This window comes from Simochromis diagramma, unplaced genomic scaffold (assembly GCF_900408965.1).
Source record: "Simochromis diagramma unplaced genomic scaffold, fSimDia1.1 OVJJ01000361.1, whole genome shotgun sequence".
Lineage (NCBI taxonomy): Eukaryota > Metazoa > Chordata > Actinopteri > Cichliformes > Cichlidae > Simochromis > Simochromis diagramma.
The window spans coordinates 3,565,866-3,584,634 of record NW_024386860.1 but is presented as its reverse complement, the minus strand read 5'-3'; the positions used below and the strand labels follow the sequence as shown (position 1 = coordinate 3,584,634).

Below are 18,769 nucleotides of genomic sequence, written 5' to 3'. Positions count from 1 at the left end.
TCTTCTAGTTTGTGGAGGAACTTCATTCCCAGTGATAAATCAACCATTAGTGAAAGCAACCACTCTGATATAAAGGTTACATTCTTGGTTAGTGACTGGTTACCCTGAAGTGATTACTTATTAAAAATGCGGGTCATGTAGACAATTTCGCTAATGCCTGGTTAGGCTTTTCCTGCTTTTGTGCTCCTGGTTTCTGCTCCTGGTTCGAATTCACTTAACATCATCCTTTTGTGTGTCACTCTGAGCTGTTGTTTGCTCCTAAACACCGCTAAAGTCGTTATCCAATTTGAGGTCTGTGCAGAGCTGGATCAGCTGCTGCTGCATCAGCTACATGCCAGCAGAGGAACGCTCACTCTGTTACTCATTTGTTCTGTCACCTTTGTGCCTTCGGGGTGGCCTGTAGAAATATGCAGCCCAGGTCGTGCAACAGTAGGAATTCTGCAGGAACAATAAATGTTTTGTAAGCTTTGGATTGCGAGTTTTACATTACTGCTGAAAAAATCTGCCTGGCACCAACAAATTAATAAACACATAAAGAAAATAAAGAAGTAACCTTTTTGTCAAGCTTTTGGACGCGACTGATTTGTTTTGTGACTGGAGGACAGCTTATTGTGCTGTTTTATGTAAAGTCAACATTAAAGGGATAAAAGGGAACATTTTAATATTTCATGTGTTCTGTTTTGAAATGCTGTAAATCATTTTTAGGCTTTGAACTGAACTGTTAACTGTTATGTGAGGACATGTGGTTATGCTTTGCTGTCAAAGAATAAACAATTTCACAATTCAGTTAAAGTAAATCAGCCATTTACCTGGTAGTGAAAACAAGCTTAGCTTGGTATTGCAGTTGAGTGATATCGTCAATGAGCTGTGCTTTGCTGACCTCACAGGAATGGGTTTATATTTGGCCATATACGTTCATTTTCACCCCCAGTCCCTGGCACGCTGATGTCATTTACAGACAATAAGGGAAAGCCATGGATGCGGCCTGTGAAGGATATGACTGGCAACCGAAAAGCATAAAGGATATTAAACATCAAAACAGTAAAACCAATTCTTCAGACTCATACATGGAGTCAAAAACACATTAATACAATTACTAAAACATTCAGGCCATGGCAACACATTAAATAAGTAGCTTTGACATAAATAAGTAACACATGTTCACTGTGACAGCTTCTTTTCTCCTTTTAGTTACACTCTGTTTTCTTTAGCTTTATTTGATTGTTTTACTTTTAGAGCAATCTTACTGCCTTATATTTTTGCTTTTTACATATCAACTTGTAGTATTGCAGATTTTTACTTACTGAGTACCTATTTTTCCCCATATCACCGCATTTTTTGTCCGTTTAATTGAGATAATCTGCTTCTTTATTTTTTTTATACGTACTCTCCCTTTAAGGCCAATACCTTGCTTTAAGTTTCGTCCCTTCTGATTGGCTGCCCCTTGTAAACAGAAGCTTTGAATGGCAGGTGGGTGGGGCCGGTGTGGCCACAGGTATTACTTGTATATTCTGAATATGGCCATCACCATAGGAACAGTGTGTATGCATTGCAGAAGATTAATTAGCCTGCTTCCACCTTGATATGTTTGCAGAGCAACCTGTTGTGGCTGGATGGGTTTCTACAGTATCTGGGATTTGTTAACATAGGGCAGACGTATTATATTAACAATTGTGTTTGCAGTTACATGTCGAATTTGGTGAGAAAAGTTCAACAACAACATCAATAATAATAAGAATAAATGCCTCAAATCACTGAACTCAGTCTTTTGTTTTCCATTGCTTTGTAATCTTAGGAGAGAGTCTTCTTAAACAGGCTCGGTCAGGAGTTCAAGCTCGCTCAATAATTCATTGAGCAGTGTGCTGACTGGACAGCAGTCAGTAGGTGTTGCCTTCCGCTGCTCAGCAAGGGGCCATCACATTCCTCTGTTTACTACTTTTTCATGGCTCTCTGAACATCGTGTGATAATCGGGATGTAACATTTCTAGAAGTCACTGTGCCAGAAGTTGTCATACCGGTGCTGACCCTCCCCTCTCAGCTATTCCCGATTCCCCTAGTTCCCTATTTGGCCGTTTCGGTCTCCTTGTGGGCGGGTCGCATGCTTTTGTGGCTCACTCCCACTGTGACGTGCAGAGAAAAGTAGCTCCCCACACACTTACCGGGCCGAGGACTGATAAAGTGACTGAGCTGCTGTGTGCGGTCAGCAGAGAGACACCGTGACGAAGCTTTGAATTCTTTATTTATTGTGTGTGTGGAGTATTTATTTCTGTGAGAGATGAACGGAGTGACGAGAAGTCTGTGCACCTTTGAGGACATCAGAAGTCAAGAATATGGGGTAAGTTACTTATACATTAGCTTACGTGGATTTCTGTGTCTTTGTGCGTTTGCTGTACTTAACTGAAGAAGGTCTAATCAATGGATGACCCAACCAGAAATAAATCAGGGTGGATAATTTCCTGTTCATTTATTGTAATTAATTTATTTACGTTATTTACTATTTCTTCAATTTTTCATTTTTTGTCTGTACTCTGCCCTCTGATTTTGTGGCTTCACCTGCTTTAAATGGTGCATTTACTGTCCCTGGCTTTGTTGCAATTAAGGTATTAACCCCTCTTACCCACAGAGACAAGGTGGCAGCTCAGTATTAATCCAAATAACATCTGTGTCTGTCACAAGTACCTTCTGGACACATCATTTAAAGGCTTACAGTTACAGAGAGTGAAGGCAGCTCAGGAACTAAAGGCTGTGCTTGTGCAGTATGTGCGCCACCTGCCCATGTGAAGGTTTGATCACCAGGAATAATCAGCTCACTGTGTGTGTGCTTTGCTGCAAACCTGTAAAGAAAGTAGTCCTAAGCTATACTTTACATCCCTTGAATGGGCTTTATTTGCTTGCGTGACAGCAAAAGCATTAATCATTTACCTCACCTGAAAAAACAAACTGTTGACCTGCGCTGTGGTTTATGAGGTTGCAGGGCAACATGATACCCTCCACCTTCCACCTCAGCGCTCTCCTGCTGAGCTCATATCAAATCATATTACAGAAACGTGTAAAACTTTCAAGACACACACGTTCATATTTGTTTAAAAATAACCCGAAGGTCGTCTAAATTCTTAATTTAATTAGATATTGTCTGACTGAGCTCGACGGGAAGGCAAATTATTTTACTTACAATGAATCAGACCCTTTGATGTGTATGAATGTATTAAAGTTCTATTAAATTCATTATTTTTTGTCCATTTGTGATGAAAATCTATGGTTGGCACAAAGTCCCGCACCATTTGGGACCCACTGATCTAGATCTTCTGTTGTGTAACTACAAAGCAGACATAAACGTCAACGTATACAAAGGCCACTTACACACAACTGATTAACAGCTCTCAGGAATGTGTTATGAGGCAATATGCGAAACTTTATGTTTGTCCAGTCTTTGTTTTATCTAATCATACATGACATTTGAACATGAGGCTGATAGCACATTTGCATCAGCTTCGCAGAGAACATAAATTTATCTTTAACAAAGTCAAATTCAGTAGTCAAATAGTCACCCACCTGCAGTATTTGCATCTGATATGGCTGTTCCTAGTTCAAAAAGCAGCCGAGGAACTTTCACCTCGTCGTACTGTAACGACTGCAGGGTGCTGACAGATTAGTTAATGACGCAGTTATCAGTGACACGTCTGTAAGGATACAAGAGGAGGAGGAATGTGCCTGATGTAGCACAGAGAGGCCTTCAGCAGCTCATTTGTTAAGTATGTTTTCGGGAACTGGGATCATGTGATAAAAATAAAATAGAAGGAACAAGAAGCACTGACTCTGAAACAAAGAGTGCTCTAAGGTTAGTACTAGTGACCAGAAATCCCAGGGTTTTTTAATATATTGTTTGAAACTGTAGCGCTTTCTCTTTCCTGCACAGCAGGATTTATCAAGGTATTATTTTCAGCTCAGGCAATGTTTAGAAGTGATGTCACAATTGCATGTTGTTGAACACATTCCCAGCGTCTCTTCTCATCATCAGTCATCTTAGTCAGGAGAGTCTGACATCACCAGCTGGGAATGGGCCAGACATGACTTATTGGCACATTTGTGTTGAGACACGATTGCAATATGCCCGCAAACACCTTTTTTATCTGCCACACAGACCAGAAAAATGACTGATTATAGGGATTCTAGTGTCCTCTGTCACTGTGAACTCTGATCCTGGACTGCTTGTTTATCATCACCTGTTCAGGTTATCACATGATGGCATTTCACGCAACAATCAGCTCCTCTGTCCTCTTTAAAATGGACTTAACCTAATTTAACCCATTAATTGGCGCAGCCTGCTGAGTCAGTGGGACAGTGACACCTTTTCACTGCCACAGGAGCTACAGATGCATAAACTAGGGCTCAGCACTATAATTAGCAGCTAATCGTCCAGTAATGGTCTAAGATTAAATGATTAATTGAATAACAATCATCATAGCTTCTCAGCACAGTCCAAAATCCAAAAGTGGGTGTTTAATTTATTCTCTTATGTGACAAAGAAATGCAGCCTCTCTGGAGGTTTGCAAGCACCAGGTTAGTCACATGAAGAAACCCTGAAACGATAAATAAGTTACCAGTTTAACTGTGCATCAGTCCTATTTTGATTAACTTTGATTCATCTCTGTGGTTTTGTGTAAAAATCCCTGTGCTTGCCAAAGCTGGGTGGAGCAGAATATAAAGGTGGTCATAAAATCCAGTTTCTATTACCGATAAGTTGGTGTTGAAGCTTCGAGTCGTAGTTTTGTTTACCTAATCTTTGATCACATAGTTCCCTGTGTTAGTGTTTGCTGTTCAGACAATCAGTTGTGTCAAGAGAGCATGTGATGCAGTAAGAGGTTTATTGGGTTACGCCTATTGAAATAAAGGTTTTCTATACAAATGTGTTTATATTCCCGTTTCCTTTATGCAAGCAAGACACTGAAACTCAATAACAGTGTGAACATTGTTACTAAACTACCTGAAATCACACAGGAAGCGCTGGCGGCCATGCTCGGATTGCACCTGTCGTTTTAAAGGCCGAGGTTTACGATGCAGTTGGACAAAAGATAAAGTGACACCTGTGCAGCGTGTGGGAAAGCAGTGCAAGAGAGGAGGAATGTCATTTAATTCAAAGACGTTTGTTCAAACACACACACATTAGAGGATGTTTCTTTTTGGGGAATGCAGGAAGTACACTTGTAGAGACAAGGGGATGCTTTACCATTAAAGGGCGCGATACCTGCTCCTACCTCTGTTCGGAAATATAAACTCTTTCCTCTTTAAGCGGGATCGATTTCTAAGGGACAAATCCAGAAACTCTGCATGTTTAACAGCAACATTCCTAAACTGCTAGTCAACCATCAGTTACAGCCTCCTGATGCCAAAGTCTGAGATGAAAAGCATCCTCGTATCCTTTCAGCCTTTCTGCCTGCAGGTACCCCGTGATCTTTTGTGTCCATTGTCGTGCACCCAGCTGTGTGGACTCTGTGCGTAAAGCTCAGTGTCATGTTTCTGCCATTATAAAGGCAGTGTGCACTTAACCTCGTATGTGTGTTTTGCTGCGTGTCAGTGGCCATGCGTGGGTCACTGTCTATAAGCTCATCCAACTGGTCCTTTTGTCCGTGTTCCCGGGAAGTGTAGTATTACAGGTTGTTGCTGAAGGTGGAAAGGACCGCATTTTTGTGTGTCCGCGGACATAAAAGAGCAAACCAGCAGAGAGACTGAATAGCTCAGAGCTGGGATTAGTGGACTCTTTGTTTGGCTGTCTGTGGAAGTCCAGAAAAGTCGTGTAATGATGGATTCCTTCTTAACAACTATCCCACTGTTCCCCTTTCGTCCTCCCCCAGTCGTGCACCCTGTTAGAGCTTACAGACATTTGCAATCTGAGAGGAGAACATGAAGAAAGAAAGGGGATTTTTTTTTTTTTTTTTTTTTTTTTTTTGCTTTCATTTCTCTGAGTTTTCTTCATTGTGGTTGGACCTCCACCAAGACTTTTACTCTATTTCCTTTTTTACATTCATTTTCTATTATTATGTCTCCTGAATATCAGTCCCACACGTCTCGCTGTCTGCCTTTTCCCTTTCATTGCATCCTGAAAAGATAACCAGCTAATCTAGCCCTAGACCTTCTCTAAACACAAAGCTTTTCTTTTACCGCAGCTTTTCATGGTGGCATTACGCAACACGAGCGAGTTCATTTCCCCTCGTCTGGTCAGAATCGAGACGCACTCTGCACATGAGACAGGGTCTCTGGACAGAAGCTGAGATTAGAAAGATTAGAATTGGTTATTTGTTTGTTTTTATTATCCATCATTGATACATTTTTTTTTAAATGAGTTGCTTGGTAAGTGGCATTTCATCTACATTCAAAAATCACTTGAAGACAGCTGATTTTGCATTTCATTTATCTACACTTCCTTATAATTACGGGGGAGAACAGGGAAGGTTTTGGCTGAAACTACCAAGCTGAAGATCATGAAGCTTGTTGGGAGGGAAAGACCCATTAAAGTGTCAATCCAGACAAAATGCCTTAAAAACTGGCATTGACCTTAGTGGAGGATGGGCTCACTGGGTTCTCTTCTAGTTGTTGACCAAAACAGAAACAGCTGTTGATAAAGGAAATCACACACGAATGTTCATTCTAGCTGCACTTTCACCGAGTTGTATTAAAGGCTCAGAGAACAACATGAATCTTTAACTGTCTGACAGCAGGGCGAAGTCCATCCGCAGATGAAGATCGTGTGACTTGATCGGTGTTCTGTAACGCCAGTTAAACTGACATTTAGGCGAGATTGCTGTGACACCGCCTAAAGCAGTGTCTATGAAAGGAAAAGCAAGGTAACAAAATATAGGTAGGGCTGTTGTGGTGCATGATGAGCACCAAAAGAACACAAAGGAATAAACTATCAACGTACAAGTGGCTAAACATGACCAGACGCTCCCACTCAAACGCACCAGAGAGCAGGCACACACAGATATGTTCATTTTGTTTACGATTTAACCAATTATCTGATTACATGTAATATATCACCAGTTAATCTGATTGGAAGTATTACTCGTTCATACATTAGTTTCTGTTTAGAGTTGTTTGGCGGTGACTTGAGGAGGACACAGTGAATACCCACGGGAAAATGAACAGAACAAGTTGTGTTGGCTGGAACGAGTTATATAATGTCTCCAACCTCCTCCCAAACATCCGCATACTTGCATTAGCACAGACGCTGACTGGTCACTGTTTATTAGAGGCCGCCGTGTACTGGAAGACACACACGGAGTCCCGTCCTTGGGACTTTTATCCTGTGACTGAAAGAAAATATCTGTGCGTTTTGCTCGAGCGTTGATTCTGTGCATTGTTTTGCCTCCATCTTACTCCGCCCTCTTGTATTGTTAGTGTGCCAGACAGTTTATGGCTACTGTGAGGTTATGTTGCCATGGAAATATTCCGTCTTGCTTGACATTACATTTGCTGAGTACTTTCCCAGAAATCCAGCCACTGTCTCCAGTTGGCTGCGAGCATCTGGAGGGTTTCCGCCTAAGTCCCTCTGACGTCTGTAGCACTTGGTTTAAATCAAACAATCTGTCCCTGTGCAGCAGGGAGAAAACTTTTTCTTTCGTTCTGATGCTCCTATAGCACACTTTCTTACTGGATACTCCCCCACCCCTCTGTCCCTCCTTCTGTTTCACTCTGTGAGTATGACTCAGTCTCTCCTCCTCTTTTTTTTTTTTTTTTTTTTTTTTTCCCCCTCTCCTCCTCAAAATAGTCCCCAATCAGCCTCTCCATCACATAACCGTCTCTTTGTGGCTTCACTTCATCAACCTCTTACTTTCGCTGCCTTTTTCAGGAGGGGTGTAGGCGGCTGCGGCTCACACTTCACGACCAGAACCAGGCGGCGGCTTGGAGCACAGAGCAGTACAGGGAGAAGGTAAGCACGTCCTGTACCTGATAACTTCTGACCACCAGAAGAGAGAACAGAGCAGATCCTGGGCATTAGATCAGCAGCAGATGGAGCGTGTTTGGAGTTTAGAGTTTTAAAATACGAGTCTTTGATATTTGAATAGATTTGTCACCTATTAGACTAGACTGAGAGAAATGATTTTAAAATGTTAACGGATGAGAAAAGAAGTGCTGAAGGTTTGTTCACCCCATTTTTGGATCTGAAGGTTCAGACAGTTGCTGACAGTTGCTTAATCTTCTCTACGATCCTCAGTAATTAGCTCAGAACAGCTGCGCTTTCAAAAAAGGAAAAACAAAAGACACCAGCCGCGTATAAAGATGCCATCAGCTTTTCATTAGTGGGGTTCCCACACTCAGTGTCTCAAGACAACCATTGTTATACCAATACCAGTGGGACCACCAGAGCAGCACAGTTGCATAACGTGTCTCCCCCTTTATCTGCATGTCTCTCCCCCCCCCCCCCCCCCCCTCGCTCTCTCACTCCCTCTCTGCATATTGTGGCTTTGACCAGATGTTTATGGGTTAGTCTCCATAGCGATTAGTGCTCAAAGTCTCTGGCTCCTGATTACAGAGGCTCTCGGTCTTTCACACCCACGCAGAAAGAAATTTTTCATTTTTGCCTGTTAACAGTTTAATTTGACCAAGCGTGCAGACGGTCCTGGCAAAAAGCTTTGTATTAATTATCAGTCAGATTCATTCCTGCCAGTTCTCACGAACCCTGTGTTGCAGCATTGATTGTAAATATGACCAAACCCTTTCTGGATCATCTGCATTTAGTTTGACATTTTATTTAGAAATTTATCACACCCATCTATTCACGCAAAAACCCAATTGTGAACTCCTCTTATGTCTGCTAATCTCCAGCCAATCGGACGAGCTTTTGCACTGGTGCAGCCAGCCAACGAGAGGACTGCTTTGACCTCTGAACCAGTCAAATCCACAGAGGAGCAGGTAGAAATCATCAAGGTAGGCTTCTTCGTATTTTCTTTGTTTTTTTTTTTTTGTTTTTTGTTTTTTTTCTGCTGTTGGTTTTAAACCAGTATATACATTCATGTATGTCCTTGTTTCAGGTGTATCTAGAGGCCCGCAAAAAAGAGCAGCAGAAACACCAAGAGAGCCTGAAGATGCTGTCAGATGAAGTTTCACAGATACAGGAGGTCAGTGTCTGGACAGCATCTAACTGGCTGTTTCACTAACACACAAATGCACACAGTAACTCTACAGTCTGCCGTCCCTGTTTTATAACTTATGTAAGAATTTGCATCTTGTAAAATCATCCTCACTCATACGCCTCTTTTCTCTCGTGATTCCCTTCAGCTCCCGACTTTCCTGTGTTGGTTATTTGCTCAAGTAGAAAACATACATGTTCAGATAATATCTTAATTTATAACAATATCTTTTTTGTGTGTTTGTGTCACACAGGTGAGATACTGCCTGAAGACTCTGAGGGAGCAGATGGCAGCCAAAAACAAGGTAAGCCATTGTTAGCCTTGCATCCTGAGCTCTTGATGGCATTTCCTTTAACTCTCCCCTCACTGTCTTTAACATTTTCCATCTGCACTTCCTCCTTTTATCTGTCCAGCCGCACACAAATGGGTGGAAGGTTGGAATCCCCTTCAGAAAGAGCACTTCATCCACTAAACCAGGAGCTAAAGATGACGGGCAGGTGAGCAAACACACATATGCGCATCATAGCTTCAGTCCTGTGGTGTCTTGTTGTTTTTTTTTTCCACGGGCTATCTGCGTCAGTTTGCGTTTTCTATAAGATTCCTGTAAAGCGATCACCTCCCGGAGGCTCACAGATAGAATGTGGTGTAAAGTTAAACAGCGAAGTCATCATGGGGGGAAAAAAGAGGATTAAAATGGCAGACAAAAAGCAGCTACGTTTACAGCACCCCAGGGTGTAAGAAAATGCGCGGAAGAGCTGTTCCGGCACACTATGTACCGCTGCCTGCGTGTGTTATTGTTTTCAGGCCCCCTTCATTCCACGCATGCTTCATCCTCGCTGACTCTAAGCCAGACATTTGTCGCATCCTCTTGTTGTGCGTGTCAGCAGTGTTTTGCAGACACACACAACAAAGAAGCTGACACTGTTGTGTTTGGTTTTTACTGTTTTTGCGCCACTTATAGCAGCATTTGTGACTCACACGACACCTTACTCGCTCTAAGTGTGGGAGGCACAAATAGGAGGGAAACGCAGGTCATGTTCCAGCTGCGCCACTGACGCACGTGGACACGCCTGTTTTCTTTATAGCGGCAACACCCACAGAGCTCTTACGAGACTCGGCCATCATTGTATTGATTACATCATTCTAAAAACATCTGAGTACTATTAGGGTAATCCAGCGCTTTATTTTCTGTTAGGACGTGGATGACGAAGCAGAGAGAAGCAAGCTGAGAGAAGTCAGTAAGCGCTTATATGCACAGATGCAGGAAGCAGAAAAGAAACACCTGGAGGAGAAAGAGAGACTGCAGGTAACCTACACTGGCTTTGCATTCATCGTGCATATTACATACAAAGTAAACACATACATATTTATATAATTTGCATGAAAGCGATATTTAGAACAAAACTTTTTGACCAATCCAGGCTGAAGGCAGCAGGCTTAGAGAGCGTCTGAGTGACCAGGAGGAGAAGCTGAGGAGTACAGAAGAAGCCAATGAGAAGAAAGACCAGCGCATCGATGAGCTCCAGAGGCTGCTGGGAGGAATGGAGCAGGAGAGCGCCACGTTGCGGGAGGCCATCCGCAACCGTGAAGATGAACTGCGGGAACTGCGAAAGATCAGAGAGGAGGGCCACAAAGGGGCGGAAAGGTCAGCTAATAAGCACACACACACATATAAGTGTTAAACTCTCCACTTATCAATTATCTGTCAATAGCGTGTTCAATAGCGTGCTGTAACATACTGTGTGTGTTTTTAGGACTGAGCAGTTGGAGAAGGAGGTGGCCATACTCAAAGAAAAGATCCACCATCTGGATGACATGCTGAAAAGCCAACAGAGGAAAGTCAGACACATGATCGAGCAGGTGGGATGAGCATGTGCGGCTCTATAAAGCAAACACATTGTCTCCGTCTTCTTTGCGTAGGGATCGCTCACTGTCTGTCTCCGTGTTTGCTCGTCTTTAGCTCCAGAACTCTCGCATGGTGATCCAGGAGCGGGACCGCGTGATCAAAGAGCTGGAGGAGAAAGTGGCATTTTTGGAGGCTGAGGTGAGGACAGCTTCTTCTGTAAGAAAATATGTCTGAGGAATTTAAATTGAAGGGTCAGGGTAAAACGTAGACCAGCCTCTGCAATTAGAGAGAAGACGAAAGGAGAAAAGCTGAAGCCAGTGTCTGTTTCGTGATTATAATTTGCACCCTTTGAAATCTCCCTGTGTTTGCAGAACCGAGAAATGCATGACCAGGTGGACTACTTTCTGGGAGGACAAAGGTCAAATTCCTACCTTTCATCAGAACGCAACGCCCAGATTGTCTACAGGTGACTTATTTTGCCAGCGCTCTTCCAATATATTACCTATAAACAACACATTTAGGTGCGTTAAATGCTGTTTTCCACCTAAAAAATAATTTATCCTCCTCTCATCACTACAGCAAACCAATCAAGCTGTCCACCTCATCCAACAAACCGCTTCCTTTCATCAAAGTCATCGAGATCAAGTCATGAACCAGCTGGGCAGATGAATTAATCAGTTACTGCTGAGAAGGGCTCAGAAGCACCAACTGCCTGTTCGATGCCGACTGAAGTGAACGGTTCCGATGTGCGTGCTGAACATCAGAGACCACAACTACCAAACCAAACAATATTGAAGGAAAAAAGGGGGTGGGAGGGGTTTATCAGCACACATACAAACACACACACACACACACTGCGCATATGCATAAAGAATGTCCGCTTTAATGTAGCTGCATTAGAGAGAGCGATGTGTGTCTAAGTTTACGTGTAGTACTGCAAACTGTATGCAAGTGTTTTTGCTTGCCCTGCTTTAAGTTTCTAATGATGATTAACTCAAAGAGCAGGGGGTAATAATTCCTAACAACATTATAAAATTCACATACAGCAATGCAGCGCCAATAAACTGTAGCTAACGCCACCGTCAGGACACACGATGTGAAGAATCATTAACACGTTTATCTGAATTGTGTCTTTGTCTTCGTTGCTGACTCCTCCGTGACTCCGCTCCCTTTCTGTGTAATGCGGTGTAAATACTGACTGTAGCCTCCATAAGGGCGACACCCTGTGATTATTTTTATGGGCTATTTATTTTTTTCTCTGAGCTGTTTGTAAGTAAATATATGGTTGTCAAGCCTCCAACGAAAAGTATGGCACTTTATGAAACTGTGAGGATGCGGAAAGAAAAGTGAAGATGTTTGGGAAGTCAGACACGTGAGAGGCGTCCTTTTTCTTAATATTTCTTGTAAAGCATTTCAGTCACTGTGCAGACAGTCACCTTCTTGTTGTACATATCAATGTGATTTTGATGTTTTGATTTCTACCTAACAGCTTTTTCCTCTATATTTATTAATGTTAAATGAAATGCCTAGAGACATTGTTTAATAGAGAAGCTTTTGTACGAAGTACCTGTTAATCTGCTATCTGTGTTTGTTTTAGAATAAAATCACTGAAAATCAATGAGTTTCCTTTCAGTTCTTACGCAGAGAGCACAAGTGAAATAAGGTGACGCGGGCTCCTTCTGCTGGACGCTAGTTGCATTACAAAATGATATAATGATACACTTTATTAGGTACATCAACTACTCATTAACGCATACATTTAATTTAAATAATTTAGCAATGCAGTACATCTAGGCATGTGAATGCATGGTCAATACAACCTGATGAAATCCAATTGTTTAATCACGACAGCATAACTATTAGTTTTGTGTGTGCAGCCAACAAATCTGCAGCAATTGTGTGATACTATCATGTCAATATGGACGCCAGCACCTTGTGGAATTTATGCCACGAAGAATTTAAAGGCAACAGAAGGGGAAAGAGGGTCTAACACAGTACTATCACGGTGTGCCTAATACAGCTAGTTTCAGCTGCCCCCTTTGCCACAAGGGGTCGCCACAGTGGGTAGGTTTGCATGTTTGATTTTGCAGTTTTTCTTGTCAAAGAAAATTCCCAATGACTCAAGCAACTGTATGTCACAGTTTTATTTGGATGGTAAATTGTATAGTAGGCACCACATAAAATAAATTATTCAGGCATTAAAATGCCTCCCTGGGAAACCATAAAAGCAGATGAAAATGAAACACAGCTCTCATATCAGTATACCATTAAGAGTCAAGGAACAGAGTTCCCATAATGCAATACCCCACATTTAAAATACATCAATACACTGAAATACTGTTAATTCACATTGCACTGAGATAACTGATTTTTTAAAAAATGCACTTATTAATCACAGTTCCTGAAAACAAGTAGCACTATGGCTTCTGTAAAAAAAAAAGATCAAGACTTAAAAAAACAAATCAACAAAACAAGTTGTCAAATTCGCTGCAACAAAAGACAGCAAAGATGTACGTGTAAACATAAGTGACATCAACAGCAGATTTCTTTCTCACTAAGCAACAATTAATGCTGGTTTTCTCTGAAAATGTAACTATTAACATTTTAAAACAGTTGGTTATTTTCAGCAAGTCTGCATAGGTGTTTACGTTGTGCAATAAATACTGATTGTCTTATGCTGTTGCATAGCCTAATAGCTCTGGATTTGTTTTGGTCAAATCAAACCTACTTACTATAGTCGGTTAGAGTCATTCTACCCACGCATATAGCACGCATACATGCAATAATACATACATGCAATAATATGCATAAGCTACACTTAGGTAAAGGGCACTGTAACAGTAATCTGATATGCACTACAGTGTAAACAAGGCAATACATGTTAGAGTATGAAGGCAGTGTTTTTGTCTTTTCACTCTGAGACTTCAGGCTCCGTAATCAGTGGCAGCGCTGCCTTGTCCTTGACCTTCTGTTGGACGGGCTCATTTTCAGAGTGTACTGTCTAGAGTGTTGTAGTTGTCTTTGAAGTTCTTCAGCTCCAGGAAGTGTCTGGACCTCTTGCTGCGCTGCTGCATTGTAGATGAGAGGTAGGTGGGTTGGGTCGGAGAGGGAGAGGAGGTGCTTGCAGGTTCTGTGGTGCCGGTCAGGTCTCTGGCTGCAGACTGATGGTGCTGACTTAAAGTGCTGCTGCTCTGAGACTTCACTCTGAAACAATACAAGGAGAACCAATTGTTCCCGCTGCCTTATTAACATTCCATGCTGGGATTAAAGGAAAAGCTGTAAGGGAGCAGCGTGAGGATTGGCTGTGTTTTCTTACATGGAGGCCAGTTTTGTTAGGGCTTCCTGGTACTTCAAGAATTCTGCTTCACCAAAAGCCTGAAGATAAAAGCAGGGAAACATCAAGATCAGTGATTTGGTACTGAAACCAGAATAAAATCTTTAAGTGACCTAAAGATTTGTCAAATTTTCACTGCCGTGCTGGGCAATACGGAGAAAACTTAAATCATATGGATAATATAGCTTTATACCTTGGGCTACACAGTATGTTACAAAAAGCACTACTGTTAAAGACCCCATACATTTTTTATTTAAGAAAAAGCACAAGAATAAGCAAACAAAATGACATCAAGTGCATCGGAACTACAACACAAACTGGGAGCCCACTGGAAGGTCAATATGGAACTGTTTGTTCATGTGATGATGATGATGATGATATACACTCACCAGACAGTTTATTGGGTACATCCATTCAGCTACATGTCAACACAACTCTCATCATCAAATTACATGGCAGAAACTCTAATTATGTACCCACACGACTATCTGTAGGTTTTACAGAGAATCGTCTGAAAACGAGAAAATATCTAGAGAGCGGCAGTTCTCTGAGCAAATTATGTCAGAGGAGAACTCAAATAAGCTGTTGTTACAAGCCAAAGTATGCAGAGAAGCATCTCTGAAAGCAAAACACGTTGAACTGTCAAGCAGAAAACCGGATTGGGTCTCCCTGCTGTCAGCTAAGAACAGGAAACTGAGACTACAACTCCCACATGCTCATTAATATCGGAAAACAGAACATGAAATGTTGCCTGGTCTGCTAAGTCTCTGTTTGTCCTGTGACATTTGAATAGCAGGGTTAGAACGTGCTGTAACGGGTGTGCAGCCAACAAATCTGCAGCAACTCTGTGATGCTATCGTGTCAAACTGGACCAAAGTCTCTGGGGAATGTTTCCAGCACCTTGTTGAATCTGAGCCATAAAGAACTAATGATGCAGTTCTGAAGACAAAGGGGGTCCAACCTGGTACTTGAGTCAGTGAGTAAATAAGAGAGGACTGAGCTGTGGACCGTCTGAGAAAATGCTGACCTCTGCCCCATGACGAGCTTTATTGTAGCCATCTAGCACCGTGTCGATGACAGAGCTCTGGTTTTCTCTGAATATGCAGTGGGAATTTCGTAGCTGCAGAAGCCAGGTCCGAAATCTTTTTCCAGTAACAGCGGTGGACGTTCCTCCAAGTTCCCGAAAAGGAAAATCTAATGACAAACAGTTGAAGATGTTGCTGTAGCAGTCAGGAGGATTTAATCTGGATTCATGGCAAAACAAAACAAACTGTAACAGAAAAGCTTACCGGCATCTCTGATGGCATCAAGTGCTTTCATTCTATACAAATAGTCACAGGAACCTGGAACATGTGCACACACACACACAGACTACTTAGTGCACGGGCATGGAAACTATTTATTTGAATAGCTTCAGGAGTGGTGTGTGTTATGTGTGTGTTTGTTTGCTCCTCTTACCAGACTGTTCTCTCTGCATTAACCGGTCATCATCTGGAGACAGCAGACGAGGCTCAAAGTGGATTTTCTGGACCAGGTTCAGCTTGGCTTCAATTTCTTGTCTCATCTCCTGGAACAAAGACACAATTCTTCAGCACAAACACAAAAAACATCAGAACACACTTGCATTATAATAGTGTGCGTTTAACCTTTGGTGCGTTGTGGCCAAGGGGTACATGTGGTCCTCTTCGAGACTTCATGGCAAGTCGCATAATTTGTCTTTTGACAAAGATGAACAGCAAGACAAAAATCTGAAAGAAAGTTAAATGTTAGATGGATGTCTGAGTTTCCCTTTTTTTAAAAACATTATTTCCATGGCCAAGCAGCTCCTGTAGGTGGCACTGTTTTTTTGTCCATTAAAGTGTAAATAAATGCAAGTCCTAGGGTTAAATGTGTTTTTGTTTCATTGTTTTGTTGTGTAGCGGCTAAAATGAGGGTAAATGGCAGCATATTCTTTAGAACTAAACAGAAATGAGACCGAAATATTTGGTTTGGACCAATATCGAGAATATCAATATCAAGAACCAGTTTTCTACAATAACCCGTTCTCGATTAATGACCCAGTAGTCCAACTCCTTGGAATTGTTAGTCTGCCTGCCTATCACTCCCTCTTACCGGTTCCACTTGCACTTGTGCTGCAATCAGGTTATTTCATTTCATGTGTTTGAAGAGGACAATAATGGCACAGTCTGCAGCGTGGATATGGTTTGTACTGGTTTTTATCTTAGCCTCTACATCAGTGACCTTCTACAAGTGGCTCATGTCAGTAATATGCAAATGTATGCAGATGATACTGTCACATATACACATGCAAAAACTGCAACGCTTTTGGCGAGTAAATTGACAATTGCAATGCTCATGGAGGGGTTTGACAAGTCCTGTCTTACTCTTAATACAAGTAAGAATAAAGGAAGGTCTTTTCAGACCAGAAACTTTCACTAAGGGTTAGAAGACTGAAATTGTGAGTGAGTTTGAATATCTGGGTATGATTTAAATTTCAGTTTTAAGTCTAATATAAAGCAATTGATCAAAACTATTACATATAATCTGATAAAGCCTGAGGGACATTAGAGTCTGCCTCTCAGTAGAAGCTGGTAAGACCTTCATGCATGCCATGATTCTTTGTCATATGTTAAACTATATGTTAGAAACAAGCTTGGGAAACAGTCACTAAACCACTGAAGGGACAGCAGATGCAAATTAGCTTTAAGATATTTCTGGAACAATGCATCACATGGTAACATGTATGTTAATATTGTACATGGTGCCTTTTCAAATAAAATCAGTTAAAAAAAAAAGACCTCTCAGGTCATCAGGTGCAGATCTTTTAAATGTTCCCAGAATTAGATCTAAGTGCGCTGAGAACATGAGGGTGCTTTCAGTTACTATCACGCTGTTCTTTGGAACAAGCTGCCTGCTGATCTGAGGTGAATGACATCCGTGCATACAGTCAACAACAGACACAAAATCTTTTTGTCTGTTGTTGACTGTGTGTGTGAGTGTGTGCATGCACATGTACATTAACTTGTATTTTACTTCATTGTAAACGTTTATTTTGCTGTTTTCACTGCCTTAAGACATCTCAAACCGACATATGTTTTTATGTTTAACTTAAACATGCTATATAAATTAAATTCCATCAACATGAGTCACGCCTGGGCCCTGCAGTATGCTCCATTGGTTAATTGTGGTTTTATAAATAAATTGTTTTGTTTGTTTTTTGTTGTCTTCATTTCTTTGCCACAGTCCCTGAGCCAGGTTGTGACACCTCCAAAGGGTAAATGTTGTCAGTCATCACTCTAAATCCTTAAATCACACAGTGTAGTGTCGACATATTTTAAACATTACAATAATTATGAATGTTATTATGATTAATCGCCCAACTACAGGCACCAGAGGAGAAATTGGGCTGCAGTGATATCTATTAAACAGATTTTACACACTATTAGTACCTTTCAGTGGAGTACACCATGGTTGAGGGATCCAGGTGTTCAAACTTGTAATAACAGCTTTATTTGCGTTTAATAGCAGATTATCAAGTAGAAATGAGTCTTTGGATAAAGTATCAACCACTACAAGCCTCTGATGAGGAATGAGACACCTGTCCAAGCATCGCGATTACCTCTGTAACCCGGGACTGCGTTCCTTGTTTCGGTTTGGATTAAACCAGCACAAACAACGTTAAACAAACTCACCAGACTGCCATAGGCCATCACAAGCACCACGTTAATTCTCGAAGGAAGCGAGTCGTTAAACATTTTGAAGAAACTGCCGGTTTTCTTTTTACTTTGTTGTTATTTTAACTGAACTAACTGGATAAATGTCGATTCAAAGTGCGTCCTGTGCCCGGTACGTGTCTCATTTAAGAAGGCGTTTTCAAACCGCAAGCAGCCAACATTAAAGGAACAAAAGACAAAAACGGGGAAGTTGAGCGGACTAAAGTGCTTGTTGCTACATTTCGCTGCCTGATTTGTTGACTTCCGCGGTAGTCACGTGACCGGTACGGACAGGGGTGACGTCAGGTCTGACGCTGCCCCTATTGTGTGTGCATGTATTTATTTATTTTAACTATATATTTACGGATGCTACTTTACTGCAATGACCGTATAACAGAGTCATTGCTTCACACATGTAAATAGGAGAAAAAACCGCCTAAGTTCTTGTTTTATAATAAAGGAAGTTCAGCAATGTGTTTCTATTTTTCTTCCTCAAAAACAAAAACTTATAAGACTGGATATTTAAAGTCTTTATTGTCATCTTCTCCCCTTTTTCTCTGTCCTCTCCTGTTTGAAAAAATACCCTCTTCTTTGTTACCTTCATTATTTCTTCACTAAAATTTACTTTTTTGAAAGGAACTCAATATCAGACAAATCATAAAAATAAAAATAAAAACTGAAATGCTTTGTCAATTCAAGTCATCTCCATCTCCAGCTTTCAGCTTCTAGATTTTTCTCCTTCTTCATA

The 18,769-nt window shown here is 41.4% G+C and overlaps 2 protein-coding genes across 2 annotated transcripts; one reads left to right on the top strand and one right to left on the bottom strand.

Annotated features, from left to right (window-relative positions):
* The first annotated feature begins 2,159 nt into the window (after positions 1 to 2,159).
* On the top strand, positions 2,160 to 12,592 carry tuft1a (tuftelin 1a). Its single transcript, XM_040029763.1, has 12 exons — positions 2,160 to 2,335; positions 7,847 to 7,927; positions 8,824 to 8,925; positions 9,030 to 9,116; positions 9,382 to 9,432; positions 9,542 to 9,625; positions 10,324 to 10,434; positions 10,550 to 10,773; positions 10,883 to 10,988; positions 11,089 to 11,172; positions 11,346 to 11,440; positions 11,554 to 12,592. The coding sequence occupies exons 1-12, from the start codon at positions 2,276 to 2,278 to the stop codon at positions 11,624 to 11,626; spliced, it is 1,158 nt and encodes a 385-aa protein (XP_039885697.1). The 5' UTR covers positions 2,160 to 2,275; the 3' UTR covers positions 11,627 to 12,592.
* A 507-nt stretch (positions 12,593 to 13,099) lies between these two features.
* cunh1orf43 (chromosome unknown C1orf43 homolog) lies at positions 13,100 to 18,298 on the bottom strand. Its single transcript, XM_040029765.1, has 7 exons — positions 18,001 to 18,298; positions 15,955 to 16,056; positions 15,767 to 15,875; positions 15,598 to 15,651; positions 15,336 to 15,502; positions 14,291 to 14,349; positions 13,100 to 14,178 (listed from the first exon to the last, which is right to left on the bottom strand). The coding sequence occupies exons 1-7, from the start codon at positions 18,061 to 18,063 to the stop codon at positions 13,962 to 13,964; spliced, it is 771 nt and encodes a 256-aa protein (XP_039885699.1). The 5' UTR covers positions 18,064 to 18,298; the 3' UTR covers positions 13,100 to 13,961.
* Between the last annotated feature and the right edge of the window lie 471 nt (positions 18,299 to 18,769).